The sequence below is a fragment of the Erinaceus europaeus genome, chromosome 13 (genome assembly GCF_950295315.1).
Source record: "Erinaceus europaeus chromosome 13, mEriEur2.1, whole genome shotgun sequence".
NCBI classification, from domain to species: domain Eukaryota; kingdom Metazoa; phylum Chordata; class Mammalia; order Eulipotyphla; family Erinaceidae; genus Erinaceus; species Erinaceus europaeus.
This window is the reverse complement of record NC_080174.1, coordinates 97779227-97795011: the sequence shown is the minus strand read 5'-3', so window position 1 is coordinate 97795011 and position 15785 is coordinate 97779227. Positions and strand designations below refer to the sequence as shown.

The window sequence follows — 15785 nt, the reverse complement described above, 5'->3', positions numbered from 1 at the left end:
TCTTAAGGTAATCATTAACAAAAGACTAATAAGGGGTCTCATAAGGGGCTCTGTAGTGACTCAAGACTATTTGTGGTGGAGTCTATAAGCTGTTGTAATTTGTCAGAAAATTCATGGGAGGAATATATAGAGTGTCCTAGCATGCCACCAGCAAGTCTAAGGGAAGCAGTCAGTGGATGTGATGTCCAGGGGAAGAAACACAGCACGTCTGGTCTGGTCAGTGCCAACTGAAGAAATTTTTCTTCTTCATAGAGGGTCAGCTGTGGAACAAGCAAAACTAGGAGTCAAGGACCAGGTAGAGAAGAATTGACATGAAAATAAAGAGTGGTGTTTACCAAAACACAGAGGAAGTACATACACATTAGAAGTTAAGGTGAGGTTCCTTGAACATCGAGGAACATTGTGAGAAAAGTGAGCAGTCAATAAACATGCAAAGATGAAGTCAGCAGTGGTAGGTCAGCAGAAAGAGAAGACTTGGATAGGCTGGTGAGGTTAGCTGGAGTATATACTGCCAGGGCTCTTGGGAGCTGAGACTTTGGGACACATTGGTGAGGTCATCTGTTCAGGGAAGTTGGGATAGCATCATGGTAGCATCTGCATAGCAGCATGGTGACTGAAAGGTGCTAAGATATAAAGCAGGACAAATTGTTTAATAAACAGGATCCAAAAGTAGAAATAGAGCAGATGAAATTATGGGTCTTCATTTGGGAAGAAGCTAGGGAGTCTATTTTAGGTATGTTCTGAGGGGCCCATGACTTGAGTAATTTTTACGTGAAAAGCCAGACTGCTAACATGCAGGTGGAGTAAAAACATAGTCTGGGACATTGGTGTCAGAGTTGATAATAGAACTAGAAAGCTGGATTAGAGCAGAGAGTAGCTCTCTAATTTGGGAGAGTATATAAATACCATTCACTGTAAACCCCATCCACCTGAGTAGAGCTCATATTAGCATTCTGCTTTTTAAAATATTTTTACTTATTTTTTGATATATATAGAAATTGGGAGAGGAGGAGATAGAGAGGAAGAGAGACAAAGAGAAACCTGAAGCCCAGATTCACAATTCACCCTGCAGGTGGGGAGAGGAGGGTCTTGAACCCGGATCCTTGAGCACTGTAATTTGAGTGCTTAACCAGGTGTGCCACAGCCTGGCCCCGCATTATGTTTTTGATGAGAACTTAAAAGTCTTTTGCACTGCTCAGGACATGTTTGACCACACTGTTTTGTATCGTAGCACCTAACCATTAAAAAAAGAGAGGGAGTCCAGTGGTAGTGCAGCAGGTTAAGCACAGGTGGTGCAAGAGAAGGATTGGCATAAAGATCCTGGTTTGAGCCCCCGACTCCCCACCTGCAGGGGAGTCGCTTCCCTAGCGGTGAAGCAGGTCTGCAGGTGTCTCTTTCTCTCCCCCTCAATGTCTTCCCCTCCTCTCTCCATTTCTCTCTGTCCTATCCAACAGTAACTATATCAATAATAACTACAACAATAAAACAGCAAGGGCAACAAAGGAGAATAAATAAATATTTAAGAGAGAGAGAGAGAAGTTATTGATCCCAGTTTCTGCATCCCAAAAAGAACTTTGGCCCATTCTCCTAGAGTTCCATGATAGAGGGAAGATGACCAGAGGGCTCTGGAGTCCAACTCCATCAGGACCCACAGAGAGAAAAGCAAGAAAGGAAGAGCATTTGGATATAGTCATAGGTGTGGCTTGGAGAGGAAGAGAAGGGCTGGGGAGATAGCATAATGGTTATGGAAAAGACCTTCCCGCCTGAGGCACCAGAGGTCCCAGATTCAATCCCTGGCCAAACGATAAACCAGAGCCAAGCAGTGCTCTGGAGGGGAAAGAAAAAGAAAAAAGAGTGGTCCATGAGGTGGTATGGTGGATAAAGCATTGGACTCTCAAGTGTGAAATCCTGAATTCAGTCCCCAGGAGCACATGTACCAGAATGATGTCTGGTTCTTTTTCCTCCTATCTTCTTCATGAATAAAAAAATAAAAGAAAAATATTTTTCCTGTGGAATGGAAAATAAAATTGGACCATGAGGGGGGAAAAAAAGGACAAATATAGACAGTTAGTTTAGGAATAATAATTAACCATATCCTAAACCTTGTGAGAACTGCTGTTGATTCCAATGGTGAGATTGAGACACAGGATTCAGGGAACAATGTGGAATCATGCTCTTGTTATCTTATAATTTTATAAATCAATATTAAGTCACCAATAAAATTGAAAAATATTTCAAGATGAAAAAGAGAGAGAGGGAAGTTACTGATACATTTCTTGGGAGTGGGAGGAAGGTGGTGTGTGCAAATGAACATTTGTGGGGCTGGGTGTGGTGCACATGTTACAGAGCACAAGGACCCAAGTATGAGCCCCCTGTCCCCACCTGCAGTGGAAAAGTTTTGCAAGCAGTGAAGCAGATCTGTAACTGTCTGTTTCTCTCTGTCTTTGGAAATATATATATATATATATATATATATATAGAGAGAGAGAGAGAGAGAGAGAGAGAGAGAGAGAAAGAGAGAGAGGAAAAGGGAGAGGGAGTGAGGGAGAGACTGAAATAAAACCCGAAAATGTTCCAGAATCCTTTGGGCCTGGGTTACATACTTGACTCAGCTCATCGATGGGTCAAGCCTGCACCTTAGTGGTGATTTCATCAATTTGCAGGAGGCTTTTGGTTTTGCTGCTTTTTGGTCCGTTTTCTTTCCTTTTTAACCTGAGCACTGTTCAGCTGTGGCTAATGGTTGTGCTTATGGTGATGTGGGGGGTTGAACCTGGACTTTGGAACCTCAGGCATGAGAGTCATTTTGGGTCTTCTTCAATCCTGGATGGGCCTCCTAAGCTCTCCTGGCTACTTTATCTGGGCTTCTCAAGCTCTCCCCTGGCTCCTACTGAACTTCCCTTTGTCTACATTCCTGACTCTTCGTGCACCACTTAGTGTCTCATATTTGTAACAATTGGTGCTAAAGCCTATGGAGCTAAAACCCCTCTATTGCCATTTTTGTCACACATTTCTCTCCAAGAGTATCCCCCAGTATTGAGAAACATACTCAAAAGTTGAAATCATACTTAAAATACTAAACGGATAGGGTAGAGGGTAGATAGCATAATGGTTATGCAGAGACTCTCATGCCGGAGGCTCCAAAGCCCCAGGTTCCATCCTCCCACCACAAGCCAGAGCTGGACAGTGCTCTGCTTTAAAAAAAGGGGGGGGGGGAATGAGACAGTAGTGCAAGGGGTTAAGTGCATGTGGCGCAAAGCACAAGGACCAATTTTAGCACCCCTGTTCCAACCCCCACGTGCAGCAGAGTGAATTCACTGGTGGTGTAGCAGGTCTGCAGGTGTCTGTCTTTCTCCTTCATCTTCCCCTCCTCTCTCCATGTCTCTGTCCTATATAACAATGAAAACATCAATAACAACAACTGTAACAACATTAAGAAATGGTAACAAAAGGGAAAATTAATAAATAAATTTTTAAAATATTTTTTAAAATAGTGAAAGCTAAGTACTATCAGCCATTATGGTGAATCCTTAAACAAATACAAATGGAAAAACAAATACATATCCAGCAATACCACTACTAAGCATAGACCAAAATGATAGAACAACACTGATTCAAAGGGATATGCATAATTCATTCAGTAGCTGCTTTAATTGTGGTAGATTTGACTATGTTTTTAACGTGGTTGGGTTTATATTTTTCTATCCTGTCTGTTGTCATTCAGTTGTTGTGTTTTGTGAGTACAAGGCACACCAAATCAAAGTCCTTTCACAGATGAAATCGCAAGCCTCAGAAAATACAATACTATCCACAGAAGCAAAGATTAATGCAGTTCCACTCAAACCAGTTAGCCAAGCAACACCTCCACTCCAAAAACAAAACAAGAACAAAAACCAATCCAAACCATACAGACAAGGCAAAAATAAACAATTACAGTAATCAACTATAAAATACAAAAGAGAATCCACTCTGAGTCTAACTTCTTTCACAGGATAATTCACAAACATGCATAAGTGATTACAGAAAAACAGTAGCAAAAGGAAAATGATCTTATCTGAATTGAGGAATGAAAGAGAAAAGGAAAGAAAAGCAAACTCCTCCCACAATAGAAAGTACACCCAATCACCAATCAATAGAAAAAGCAAAATAACTAATTTTGGTCAACCTAGAGAGAAGGAAAAACAGACAACTGTAAATCAAAGGGAAAAAAACAGTGGTCTGGGAGGTGGTGCAGTGGAGCAAGCATTGGATTCTCAACCATGAGGTCCTGAGTTCTATAAAGTTAATAAAAAAAAATACAAGGAAGAAAACCTGCCAAAAAAAAATCCAGATTAATAAAACCCAAACAATCAGTTTTTAGATTAAACTATTCCAGATTGGCTACACAACCCCACCCACTTCCTAAACAAAGCAAAAACACACAATCACAAGAAGCAACTATCAATTACTCGATATTACTATCATTATACTCAATAGGTATAATGGAGAAAGAAAAATAGATAAATTAACCTAAGTAAGACCAAAGGACATTAATCTCACAGCCCCCAGCAGAGACAGAGGTTGGTCAGGTATTCAGCCACTCAGATTGAGCTCCAGCCTTTGTAAAAATAAATAAATAAAATAAAAAACGTTTGTTTGTGAAAAGTACCCCCCTCTGGATGGCTCTAGGTATCTTGATAATGAAGTTACCATTTAAAAAAAATTGTTTTAACCCTTATGTTTCCCATTTTGTATTTTTGTTGTAGTTATTATTGATGTGTTTGTTGAATAGGACAGAGAGAAATGGAGAGAGGATGGGAAAACAGAGAGGGAGAGAAAGACAGACACCTACAGACCTGCTTCACCGCTTGTGAAGTAAATTATCTTTAGTGATCTCCTGTCTGAAGCTGGTTCCTTTACTCTGGTGTGAGGGTTGCTCTTAGGGTACAGTATGAAAGAGTCAGACTTACAGCCAGTGGGCCAACCCCACGTTTCCTTTGTCCTTTTTTCCTCGGTTTGCCAGCCTAAGGGTGGGTTATAGGACTCTTCCTAGGCTCCTTAGAGCTCTTCTACATTCTGCCTCTGCCACTGGCCTGGAAATCCTACCCTCACCTGCAATTCCCAGGATTAAAGCAGCCTCCTTGCAGAGCTCATGCCAGGTGTGTCTTCAGCTGCCATCTTGGCTCCATCCACTGCACCCCCTCCACATGTCACTGTTTTAATACATACAGATGTCTGAGCAGTATTTAGGTGAGGCTTGAATTAAATAAGAAAAGTAATATACATTTTACTAATTTTTTTAAACCTTTTTTCATTTTATTTCTTTTCCCTGTTTGTTGTCCTTTTTTAAATTATAGTTGTAGTTATTGATGTCATTGTTGTTAGATAGAATGGAGAGGCGTAGAAGACAATGGGGGAGAGAAAGATAGCCACCTGCAGACCTGCTTCACTACCTGTGAAGCGACTCCCCTGCAGGTGAGGAGACAAGGACTCAAAGCAGATCCTTAGGCTGGTCCCTGAGCTTTGGGCCACATGCGCTTAACACGCTACTCTGATACTTCCTGACTCCCTTTTCAGTAGATTATTGTGAATGCTTTCGTTGAAGTAAAATTAAAAGGTTGAAAGAGATGTCAGTAGAATTTCTGGGCTTTGTAGTGGTCCTAATAGGCAGGATAACTCGCTAAATGTTTCCATAACCTCTTCTGTTCACATTGCTCAGCTAGGGTATTGTACCTTTTATTCACTACAGTATCTTCCATCTAGAGGTCATACTGTCCAGTGAAGAGGCTGTGCTGCTAGATTTAAACAGAGTCTCAAGCTATTGCTGTGATTGATCTTCCATTTTCTGGCCTGAAAGACATTCAGGAAAAGCGGAAGAGATGGCAGATTGACTTGCCCCACATCAGATTCTGTATCTTTTTCCTCTTGAATAAGTTGTATTTTAGTTGATACATATTTAATTTACTGTTTCTGTCTCTTTCTATCTCTTTCTACCTAGGTACTGCTCATCTCTGGCTAACGTGTCAGGAAGTAGAACCTGGAACCTGAGAGCTGCAGGCAGAAACTTTGTTACCTCCCCCACCCTTGTATTTCTCTTTTCACTTATTCTTTTTTTTTATTATTTATTTATTTATTTATAAAAGGTAACTCTGACAAACCCATAGGAGAAGAGAGTCACAATTCCATCCAATTCCCACCAGCAGAATGCCATATCCCACCCCTCCCCTGATAGCTTTCCTATTCTTTATCCTCTGGAACTATGGACCCAGAATCTTTATGGGGTCCAGATCATGGAAGATCTGACTTCTGTAATTGCTTCCCCACTGACAGGTCAATCCATACTCCCAGCCTGTCTCAAGCTTTTCCTCGTGGGGCAGAGTTGTGGGGAAGCAGGACTCACCTAATTTATTTTTTTGTTATTTATTTCAATGAGAGAGATAGAGACGGATCAGAGTACTGCTCAACTCTGGCTTATGTTGTTACTGGGGATTGAAATCCTCAAATATGGAAATATTTTGCATAAACACTATGCTATCTCCGTAGCCATTTACTCTTAAAACTAATTTTCCAATTAGTATTATTACTGGGACTCAGTGTCACCATTCTTTAGTGTCATGTTACATATATACAGACATGAATAGATATAAGAAATGGGGGGTGCTGTTAAGCCCATACAATTGTGAGACTTCCCTCTACAGCTGTTGGAGAGATGATTCTTGAACCCTTCTGACTTCTCACAGGTGATCATTTGTGGTCTCCACTTGGTATGCCACCAGAAAGCGCCTGTGAAATAATTTTTGAATACCAAGACATAACTCATGTTGTAAAGTGCTACTTTGTCATACCCAGATATTGAGTTTTAAGCCCTGACAACACAGATAGACATGAAAAGGGGAACTTCATGGGTATTACTGTGGAGTCTTCCCTTTTTTTTGTCTAATCTAGAGAAAATAAATAAATAAAATCATTCCACCAAGAATAATGGAATCAGGCACAAATGAGGTTTGTTAGAATACATACTTCCTAATATTCAGAGTCTTCATTTTCTGTCTTTTTAATTTTATTTTTTAGTTATGAAAAGGAAACACTGAAAAAAAGCCATAGGATAAGAGGGTTCAGCTCCACACAATTTCCACACTAGAACTCCCTATCCCATCCCCTCCCCTGATAGCTTTCCCCATCCAAAAATGGGCAGAGGATGGGAACAGAATATTCACAATAGAAGATCCAAAAGGCTAATGAACACATGAAAAATTGCTCCAGGTCACTGATTGTCAAAGAAATGCAAATAAAGACAGCATTGAGATAGCACCTCACCCCAGTGAGAATGGCAAACATCAAAAAGGACAACAGCAATAAGTGTTGGAGAGGCTGTAGGGACAGAGGAACCCTTCTGCACTGCTGGTGGGAATGCAAATTGGTCCAGCCTCTTGGAAATCCTGCTGGAGAACTCTCACAAGGGTAGACATGAACCTTACGTATGACCTAGTAATTCCTCTTCTAGGGATATATCCCAAGGACACCATAACACCCAACTAAAAAGATATGTGTACACCTATGTTCATAGCAGCACAATTCGTAGTAGCGAAAACCTGGAAGCAACCCAGGTGCCCAACAACAACAGATGATTGGCTGAGAAAGCTGTGGTATATATACACAATTGAATACTGCACTGTTCTTCACTTAAGAACAGTGAGCCCATCTTGGATGGAACTAAAAGGAATTTTCTCTGTTTTTTAAAGTAGATTTTTAAAACAGTATTTGTTTATTTAATAAAGGATTGAGAACAAGAGAAATTGATGGAGCAGGGGAGATAGGAAGGGAGAGACATAGATAGAAACCTGCAGCCCTGCTTCACATTTCATGAAGCTTTCCTGCTGTAGGTGGGGTCAAGGGGCTTGAACTGGTTCTTTGAACACTATAGTGAACACTTAATGAAGTGTGCCACCACTTGACCCCCTGGCCATTTTTTTATTACTATTGTTGTTCTTATTGACATCATCAGTGTTAGGACAGAGAAATGGAGAGAGGAGGGTAAGACAGGGGGAGAGACACCTGCAGACCTACTTCACTACTTGTGAAGCGACTTTCCTGCAGGTGAGGAGCCAGGAGCTCAAATTGGGATCCTTATTCCAATCCTTGTGCTTTTCGCCACATGCACTTTACCTGCTATGCTACTGCCTGACTCCCACCTTCTTTTTCTCTCTACCCAACATTCTTTTCAAAGAGTTTTTTTTAATATTTATTTATTCCCTTTTGTTGGCCTTCTTGTTTTATTGTTGTACTTTTTATTGATGTTGATGTTTTTATTGTTGGATAGGACAGAGAGAAATGGAGAGAGGAGGGGAAGACAGGAAAGAAAAACTGACACCGGCAAACCTGTGAAGGTGACTCCCCAGCAGGTGGGGAGCCGGGGGCTCAAGCTGGCATCGTTACTCCAGTCCTTGAGCTCTGCACCACATGCGCTTTAACCCGCTGACTACAACCCAACTATCCCGCATTCATGTGGGATGAACAATACTTTTTTATTATCATTATTATTTTACTCTGTATTTATTTCCTCTTTGTTTCCCTTTGTTGTTTTTATTGTTTTAGTTATTGTTGTTGATGTAGTTGTTGGATAGGACAGTCAGAAATGGAGAGAGAAGTGGAAGTCAGAGGGAGAAAAATATAGTCACCTGTAGACCTGCTACACCGCCTGTGAAGCGACTCCCCTGCAGTTAGGGAGCCGGGGGCTCAAACCGGGATTTTTACTTAGGTCCTTGGGCTTTGCGCCACGTATGCTTAACCCATGTGCTACCGCCCAACTCCTAGGTTCAACAATTCTTATGTTGATTAGTGGCATAGGACCATTTGAAATGTCTTAATTTTTGCAGATACAAGTAATGACATTAATGCAGTATTCCTACTGAGAAGATGTCTCTCCTGGGATATCACAGACCTAACACATCTGCTTAGCTTCCATGTGTGCTTTTCACGACCTCTGTCTAAGATATTATAAGATTCAGTCACTCTACAAAAGGGTAATAAACCAGAATTACTCTTTTTTTAAAAAAATGAAACTTTATTGTTAGAACATACAGGTATCTGACACTCAGGGATTGTGAGCGATTTTTAATTGCACTGTGACTAAACATCTTGGTTAAAGAGATTATACATGTCTTTCTGTGCATTTACTGTGGTTGTTTATGTTACTCTACTGAGTTGTGTGAGTACATATATTGCTCATTAGCGCTTTGATGTATAGCATGTAAATATATATATTTTTTTACTTCATCTCTTTGTCTTGGTGATATTATCTTTGGTCTTGTCATTATGCCAAATATATTCATTTTCATGTATTATCAGTGGTTCATGTCTCCATTTATTTATCTTTAATGTTGAGCTCAGGTTTCTGAAGACATTTCCAAATCAGATATTAGTACTGTACTCGGATTGACTTCTATACGTTTTTTTGGTTAATGTTGTAACATCCAAGTGCATCTTAAGGAACATAAGACCTTTCACTGCCAGACTTTCCACAATGGCTCCCTCCTCCTCATAGAATCTTTTTGTATTTATAAATTATATTTTACTTCCTATGATAGAGAAATTGAGGAGGATGTAGCTTACTGTGGAACAATTCTTGTACTCCGATCGTTTTTTCTGCCACCAGGGTTATTTCTTGAGCTCATTGTGCAAAGTTTGAATCCACTGCTGTAGAAATCCCGTTTTTCTTTCCATTTTATTTGATAGGAGACACCTGCAGGCCTGTCTGACTGCTCATGAAGTGGCCCAATTCTGAAGGGAAGCAGGCCTCCAACCTAGGTCCTGTGTCATGGTGAAATGTACACTTAACCAGGTGCACCATTGCTCTGAACCTGATAATACTTATTTGTATAACATTCTTGCATTTTTAACCCTTTATTGGACACTGACACTGCAGAGATGCCTAATGTGTTATGATGACTCTAAATAGTATAATTTCCATGCTTCCATAATGATGTTGATTTTATAAAGAGCTATGTGTGGCTAGAGATGTTTCATTTTTTTTTAAGATTTTATTTATGAAAAAGAGACTGAGTAGTTTATATGCTAATCTGCTGCCACTCACATATTCTCACATGAACACATTGCACATATTTTAGGGCTCAGTGACCTATGAAGATGTAGCCGTGATATTCACTCAAGAGGAGTGGGCACTATTGAATCCTTCAGAGAAGAAACTCTACAGAGATGTGATGGGTGAAAACTTGAGGAACTTTCTTTCCATAGGTAACTAATCGCCTTAATATTTCAACTAGAAGACAAGTCACTTTGTGTTCACCAATGTAGAAATGGAGACAGTGTTATATGAGCAGAGTTTGACTGAGACTCATAATGGATCACAAATTCAGTCTTGTGGTCCGGCAGATGGCACAGTGGATAAAATATTGGATTCTTGACCATGATGTCTTGAGGTTGGTCTTTGGATACACACGTACTAGATTGATGTCTGATTCTTTCTCTCACACTATCTTTCTCATGAATTAAGAAATAATTATTCCCTATTGTTGCCCTTGTTTTATTGTTGTTATTGTCGGATAAGACAGAAAGAAATTAAGAGAGAATGGGAAGTTAGAGTGGTAGACAAAGACAGACACCTGCAGACCATTTCACCGCTTGTGAAGCAACTACCCTGCAGGTGGAAAGCCGGGATATCAAACCAGGATGATGAGGCCGGTAAAAAGTTTTCAGGGTGGGGGTAGGTAGCACCATGGTTATACAGACTCTCAGGCCTGAGACTCTGATAAGTCCCAGGTTCAATGCCCTGCAGCATTATAAACCAGAGCTGAGCTGTGCTCTGGTAAAAATAAATAAAATAAATAAATTCAATCTATTTGTATAATTTCTGTCTTTTTAATTTACTTATTTATTCATGCAAAAGATAGGAGGAAAAAATAATCAGCCATAACTCTGGTACATGCGCTGCCTGTATTGAACTTGGGACCTCATGATTGAGAGTTTAGTGCCTTACACACTGTTCAACCTCCGTGACCACAGTTTGTATAAGCTCTAATCCTTTAAATATTTTTGTAATTTTAGAAAAAATACAAGAACTTTCCACCAAAAAGCAGCATTACTTACACAGGAGTCAACAAAGGTGAGATTTAAACTTACAATAATATGTGATGTGCCACCCAGAAAGCTATTGTGTTTTCAAATATTTTGTCTCTGTTTTATTTACCTAGTTCTGGTGCCTGCATAATTTCCCCGTATTACGCCAGGGGCTCGAGCCCAGATCCTTAAAACTTGTCCTTGTTCTTTCTGGAACCTACGGTTAACCTGCTATGCTACCACTTGACTCCCTACTTACGCGTTCTTAATTGTGTGCTCTCTACTGACAATAATTTCATAGTAGCTCTTTTAATACAACTTATTAAGAAAATGATATTTATAATAAAAACAGAATTTATAATCACTGCCACAAATAAATTAATTTTTATATAATCTCATCAAAGATACGTCATGACTAGGTTATAGAATAGTTGGACAAGTGACTCAAATACAATGTATGTGACGTACATGACTGAAGTTCCATCTGACTCACTGGCAACCAAAGGACCATAATGATGTTGTACATTATCTGTCTATTCTTCACATCATAGGAAAATCATTCACAAGTAACAAGGAAATCGAAGTCTTAAAAAGGGGGCAAAGATGCTTAGTGTTTATAAAATAGTACACTTGGAAACAATAAGAGTATCTATAATGTATGAATACCTATATTTTTATGATACGTAGATATAGTCCTTCTAGAAAAGATCAATATTTTCAGTGAAAAATTTCAACACAATGCCAAAACTGGCTGTTAACAAATAGTAGTTCTATTAATATATACAAAATACCTGTAAAGATATCATTAGTTGTGGCATAATATACTTAAATGAAAGTATGTTTTTACCAGTTTTTATATTATTTATTTATTAGATAGAGACAGCCAGAAATCTAAAGGAAGAGAGAGAGAAAGAGGACCTGCAGTCCTTCTTCAGCACTTGCAAAGCTTTCCCCCAACAGGTGGGGACCAGGGACTCCAACCAGGTCCTTGCTCATTGTAGCATGTGTGCTCAGTCAGGTGCACCACTGCCCATCCCCCTCTTTTAAAAATATTTTTTGAAATATTTATTCCCTTTTGTTGCCCTTGTTTTGTTGTTGTTGCTGTCATTGATTTGGGACAGGAGATAAAATTGGAGAGAATGGGAAAGATAGACACCTAAACACCTGCTATACCACCTGTGAAGTGACTCCCCTGCAGGTGGGAAGCCAGGGGATCAAACTGTAATTCTTCAACCTCTGTTTACCTTTCACACCATGTGTGTTTAGACTGCTGTGATACCTCCTGACTCCCAATTCAGCCCCTTTTAACCAATTTTTTAACATTTAATACGAGATCTTAAAAAAATTATTATTGTATAGAGAGAAAAGGGGGAGATAGGGAGGAAGAGAGAAACCTTCTGACTATCTTCCCTACCTGTGAAGTGACTCCACTTCAGGTGGAGGGAGAGCCAGGGACTTGAATTGGGATCCTAACCAATTCTTTTTTTTTTAATATTTATTTTATTTATTTATTCCCTTTTGTTGCCCTTGTTTTATTGCTGTAGTTATTATTGTTGTTGTCGTTGTTGTGTAGGACAGAGAGAAATGGAGAGAGGAGGGGAAGACAGAGAGGGGCAGAGAAAGACAGACACCTGCAGACCTGCTTCACTGCCTGTGAAGGGACTCCCCTGCAGGTGGGGAGCCAGAGGCTCGAACCGGGATCCTTAGGCCAGTCCTTGTGCTTTGCGCCACCTGCGCTTAACCCCTAACCAATTCTTGCTCTTTGCACTGCACCTGCTAAACCCACTGTGGTACAGCTCAACTCCCTGGAGATTTTTTTTCTAATTTTGAATCTTTGTGATTTTTTTTTCGGTATACGTTCTAGTAAAATCTATTGTTAATATCTGATGTTATTATGTAAAATTATGTTCTGCATCCTGATAATAGAATCAGTTATATTCATTCAAATGTAATTAATTAATTGTTCATTATTTTACAGTAATACAGCAGTGAAAGTCTCTGAGGGCAAAAAAAGTCAGAATGGTAGAAAATCTCAAGAATGTGAAGTATACAACAAATTACTCACTGATTCTATTCATCTTCAAAAATATGAAAGAATTCACAGTGGAAAGAAACCCTATGGATGTAAACAGTGTAATAAAACATTCAGTTGTCCCAGTCATCTTCAGGTACATGAAAGAACTCACAGTGGAGAGAAACCCTATGAATGTAAACAATGTAGTAAAACATTCAGTTGTTCCAGTAAACTTAGGAAACATGAAAAAACTCACAGTGGAGAGAAACCCTATGAATGTAAACAATGTAATAAAACATTCAGTTGTTCCAGTAAACTTAAGAAACATGAAAGAACTCACAGTGGAGAGAAACCCTATGAATGTAAACAATGTAGTAAAACATTCAGTTGTTCCAGTAGACTTAAGAAACATGAAAGAACTCACAGAGGAGAGAAACCCTATGAATGTAAACAATGTAGTAAAACATTCCGTTGGTCCTGTAGTCTTAAGCTACATGAAAGAACTCACAGTGGAGAGAAACCCTATGAATGTAAACAATGTAGTAAAACATTCAGTTGGTCTTGGAATCATAAGCTACATGAAAGAACTCACAGTGGAGAGAAACCCTATGAATGTAAACAATGTAGTAAAACATTCAGTTGGTCCTGGAGTCTTAAGCTACATGAAAGAACTCACAGTGGAGAGAAGCCCTATGAATGTAAACAATGTAGTAAAACATTCAGTTGTTCCAGGACTCTTCGCTCACATGAAAGAACTCATAGTGGAGAGAAACCCTATGAATGTAAACAATGTTGTAAATCATTCAGTTTTTCAAGTAGTCTTCGGACACATGAAAGAACTCACAGTGGAGAGAAACCCTATGAATGTAAGCAATGTAGTAAAAAATTCATGTTTTCCAGTAAACTTAAGAAACATGAAAGAACTCACAGTGGAGAGAAACCCTTTGAATGTAAACAATGTAGTAAAACATTCAGTTGTTCCAGTAGCCTTAAGCTACATGAAAGATCTCACAGTGGAGAGAAACCCTATGAATGTAAACTATGTTGTAAAACATTCAGTGTTTCCAGTAGTCTTAAATTACATGAAAGAACTCACAGTGGAGAGAAACCCTATGAATGTAAACAATGTAGTAAAGCATTCAGTTGTTCCAGTAGTCTTAAGAAACATGAAAGAACTCACAGTGGAGAGAAACCCTATAAATGTAAACAATGTTGTAAAACATTCAGTGTTTCCAGTAGTCTTCGAACACATGAAAGAACCCATAGTGGAGAGAAACCCTATGAATGTAAACAATGTACTAAAGCATTCAGTTGTTCCAGTAGTCTTAAGAAACATGAAAGAACTCACAGTGGAGGAAACCCTATGAATGTTAACAATGTAGTAAAACAGTTCCAATAGTCTTAAGAAACATGAAAGAACCCACAGTGGAGACAAACTGAATGTAAACAATGTAGTAAAACATCCAGTTGTTCAAGTAGTCTTAAAGAAACATGAAAACTCACAGGGGAGTGAAACCCTATGAATGTAAACAATGTAGTAAAACATTCAGTTGTTACAGTCATCTTCAGGCACATGAACGAATTCACAGTGGAGAGAAACCCTATAAATGTAAAAAGTATAGTAAAACATTTGTTCCAGTAGTCTTAACTCACATGAAAGTATTCACAGTGGAGAAACCCTATGAATGTAAACAATGTAATAAAACATTGAGTTCCGGTAGTCTTCGGACACATGAAAGAATTCACAGTGGAGAGAAACCCTATGAATGTAACCTATGCAGTAAGACATTCAGGCAATCTGGAAATCTTTGGACACATGAAAGAACTCAGTGCAGAGAAACCTTATGAATGTAAACAAAGCATTCGTGGGATATAGTTCTCTTCAGTTACATGATAGAACTCACAGTGGAGAGAAAGAAACCTTGAATGTAAACAATGTAGTCAAACATTTAAGCCAGTTTTCTTTGGATACATGAATGATCTCACAGTAGAGAGACACCTAGTGAAAATAAACAGTGAAAAACTGGGAACTTGGATGTCAACAATGCTTAGATGTATTCAAATCGATAACCGTTTTTGCACATATAAAATGACTGCCATTAGAAAAACAATTATCAGTGTAGTCCTTGTGGAGGGAGTTTACAGTCCTATAAAAGAACTTGTCCTAGAGTGACGAGTGAATGTAAAACAGTGGAGGAACAATGGATGCTACAATATGTGTATATAAATATTTAAAAAATAAAAAATTGAAATTGACAAATGTCTGCTCACAGTGGCCTGGTCCTTCTCAGTATATGGAATCTGCTGAGGTGCTGAGCCAGGCCTGAACACCAGTCTGGACTCTGAGGTTGTATGTCTGCCTTGGGCCACCTGCTTCGCAGCTTGACCTTGTGTGTCCTTTTTAGTCTTTCACTGTTGAAATAGAGAAAATAAGATGATGGTGCCCTCCCCAACCCCTGTGTGTTAAAGGGCATCATAAAGTACCTCGTGAGTGAACTATCTTGAAACTGAGTATCTTCATTTGTGTCAGGCAAACCTAAGCCATTTGGATGATCATGAAAAGGCTGTTTTTAAAGTATACAATTTATTAATACAGTCAGAAAAATTGAGAGGGAAGGGGACCATAGAGAGGGAGAGACACCTGCAGCACTGCTTCACCACCTCAAGGTTTCGCCCTGCAGGAGGGAACCAGGGACGTGAACCGAGCTCCTCCTGCCTG

At 39.3% G+C, this 15785-nt stretch overlaps 1 protein-coding gene across 4 annotated transcripts in view; it reads left to right on the top strand.

Annotated features, from left to right (window-relative positions):
- Nucleotides 1-15481, top strand: part of LOC103128135 (zinc finger protein 14-like) — a 222676-nt gene extending 207195 nt beyond the window's left edge. For 2 of the 4 annotated variants that reach the window (XM_060205011.1, XM_060205012.1), the window contains 3 exons: nucleotides 10104-10230; nucleotides 11041-11098; nucleotides 13031-15480. In XM_060205011.1, coding sequence (XP_060060994.1) covers nucleotides 10104-10230; nucleotides 11041-11098; nucleotides 13031-14465 — 1620 coding nt within the window. In that variant the 3' untranslated portion in view covers nucleotides 14466-15480. Of the gene's footprint in view, nucleotides 1-10103; nucleotides 10231-11040; nucleotides 11099-13030 lie in introns of all 4 variants that reach the window. The other 2 variants (XM_060205013.1, XM_060205010.1) reach the window with 2 other exon arrangements.
- The last annotated feature ends 304 nt before the right edge of the window (nucleotides 15482-15785 follow it).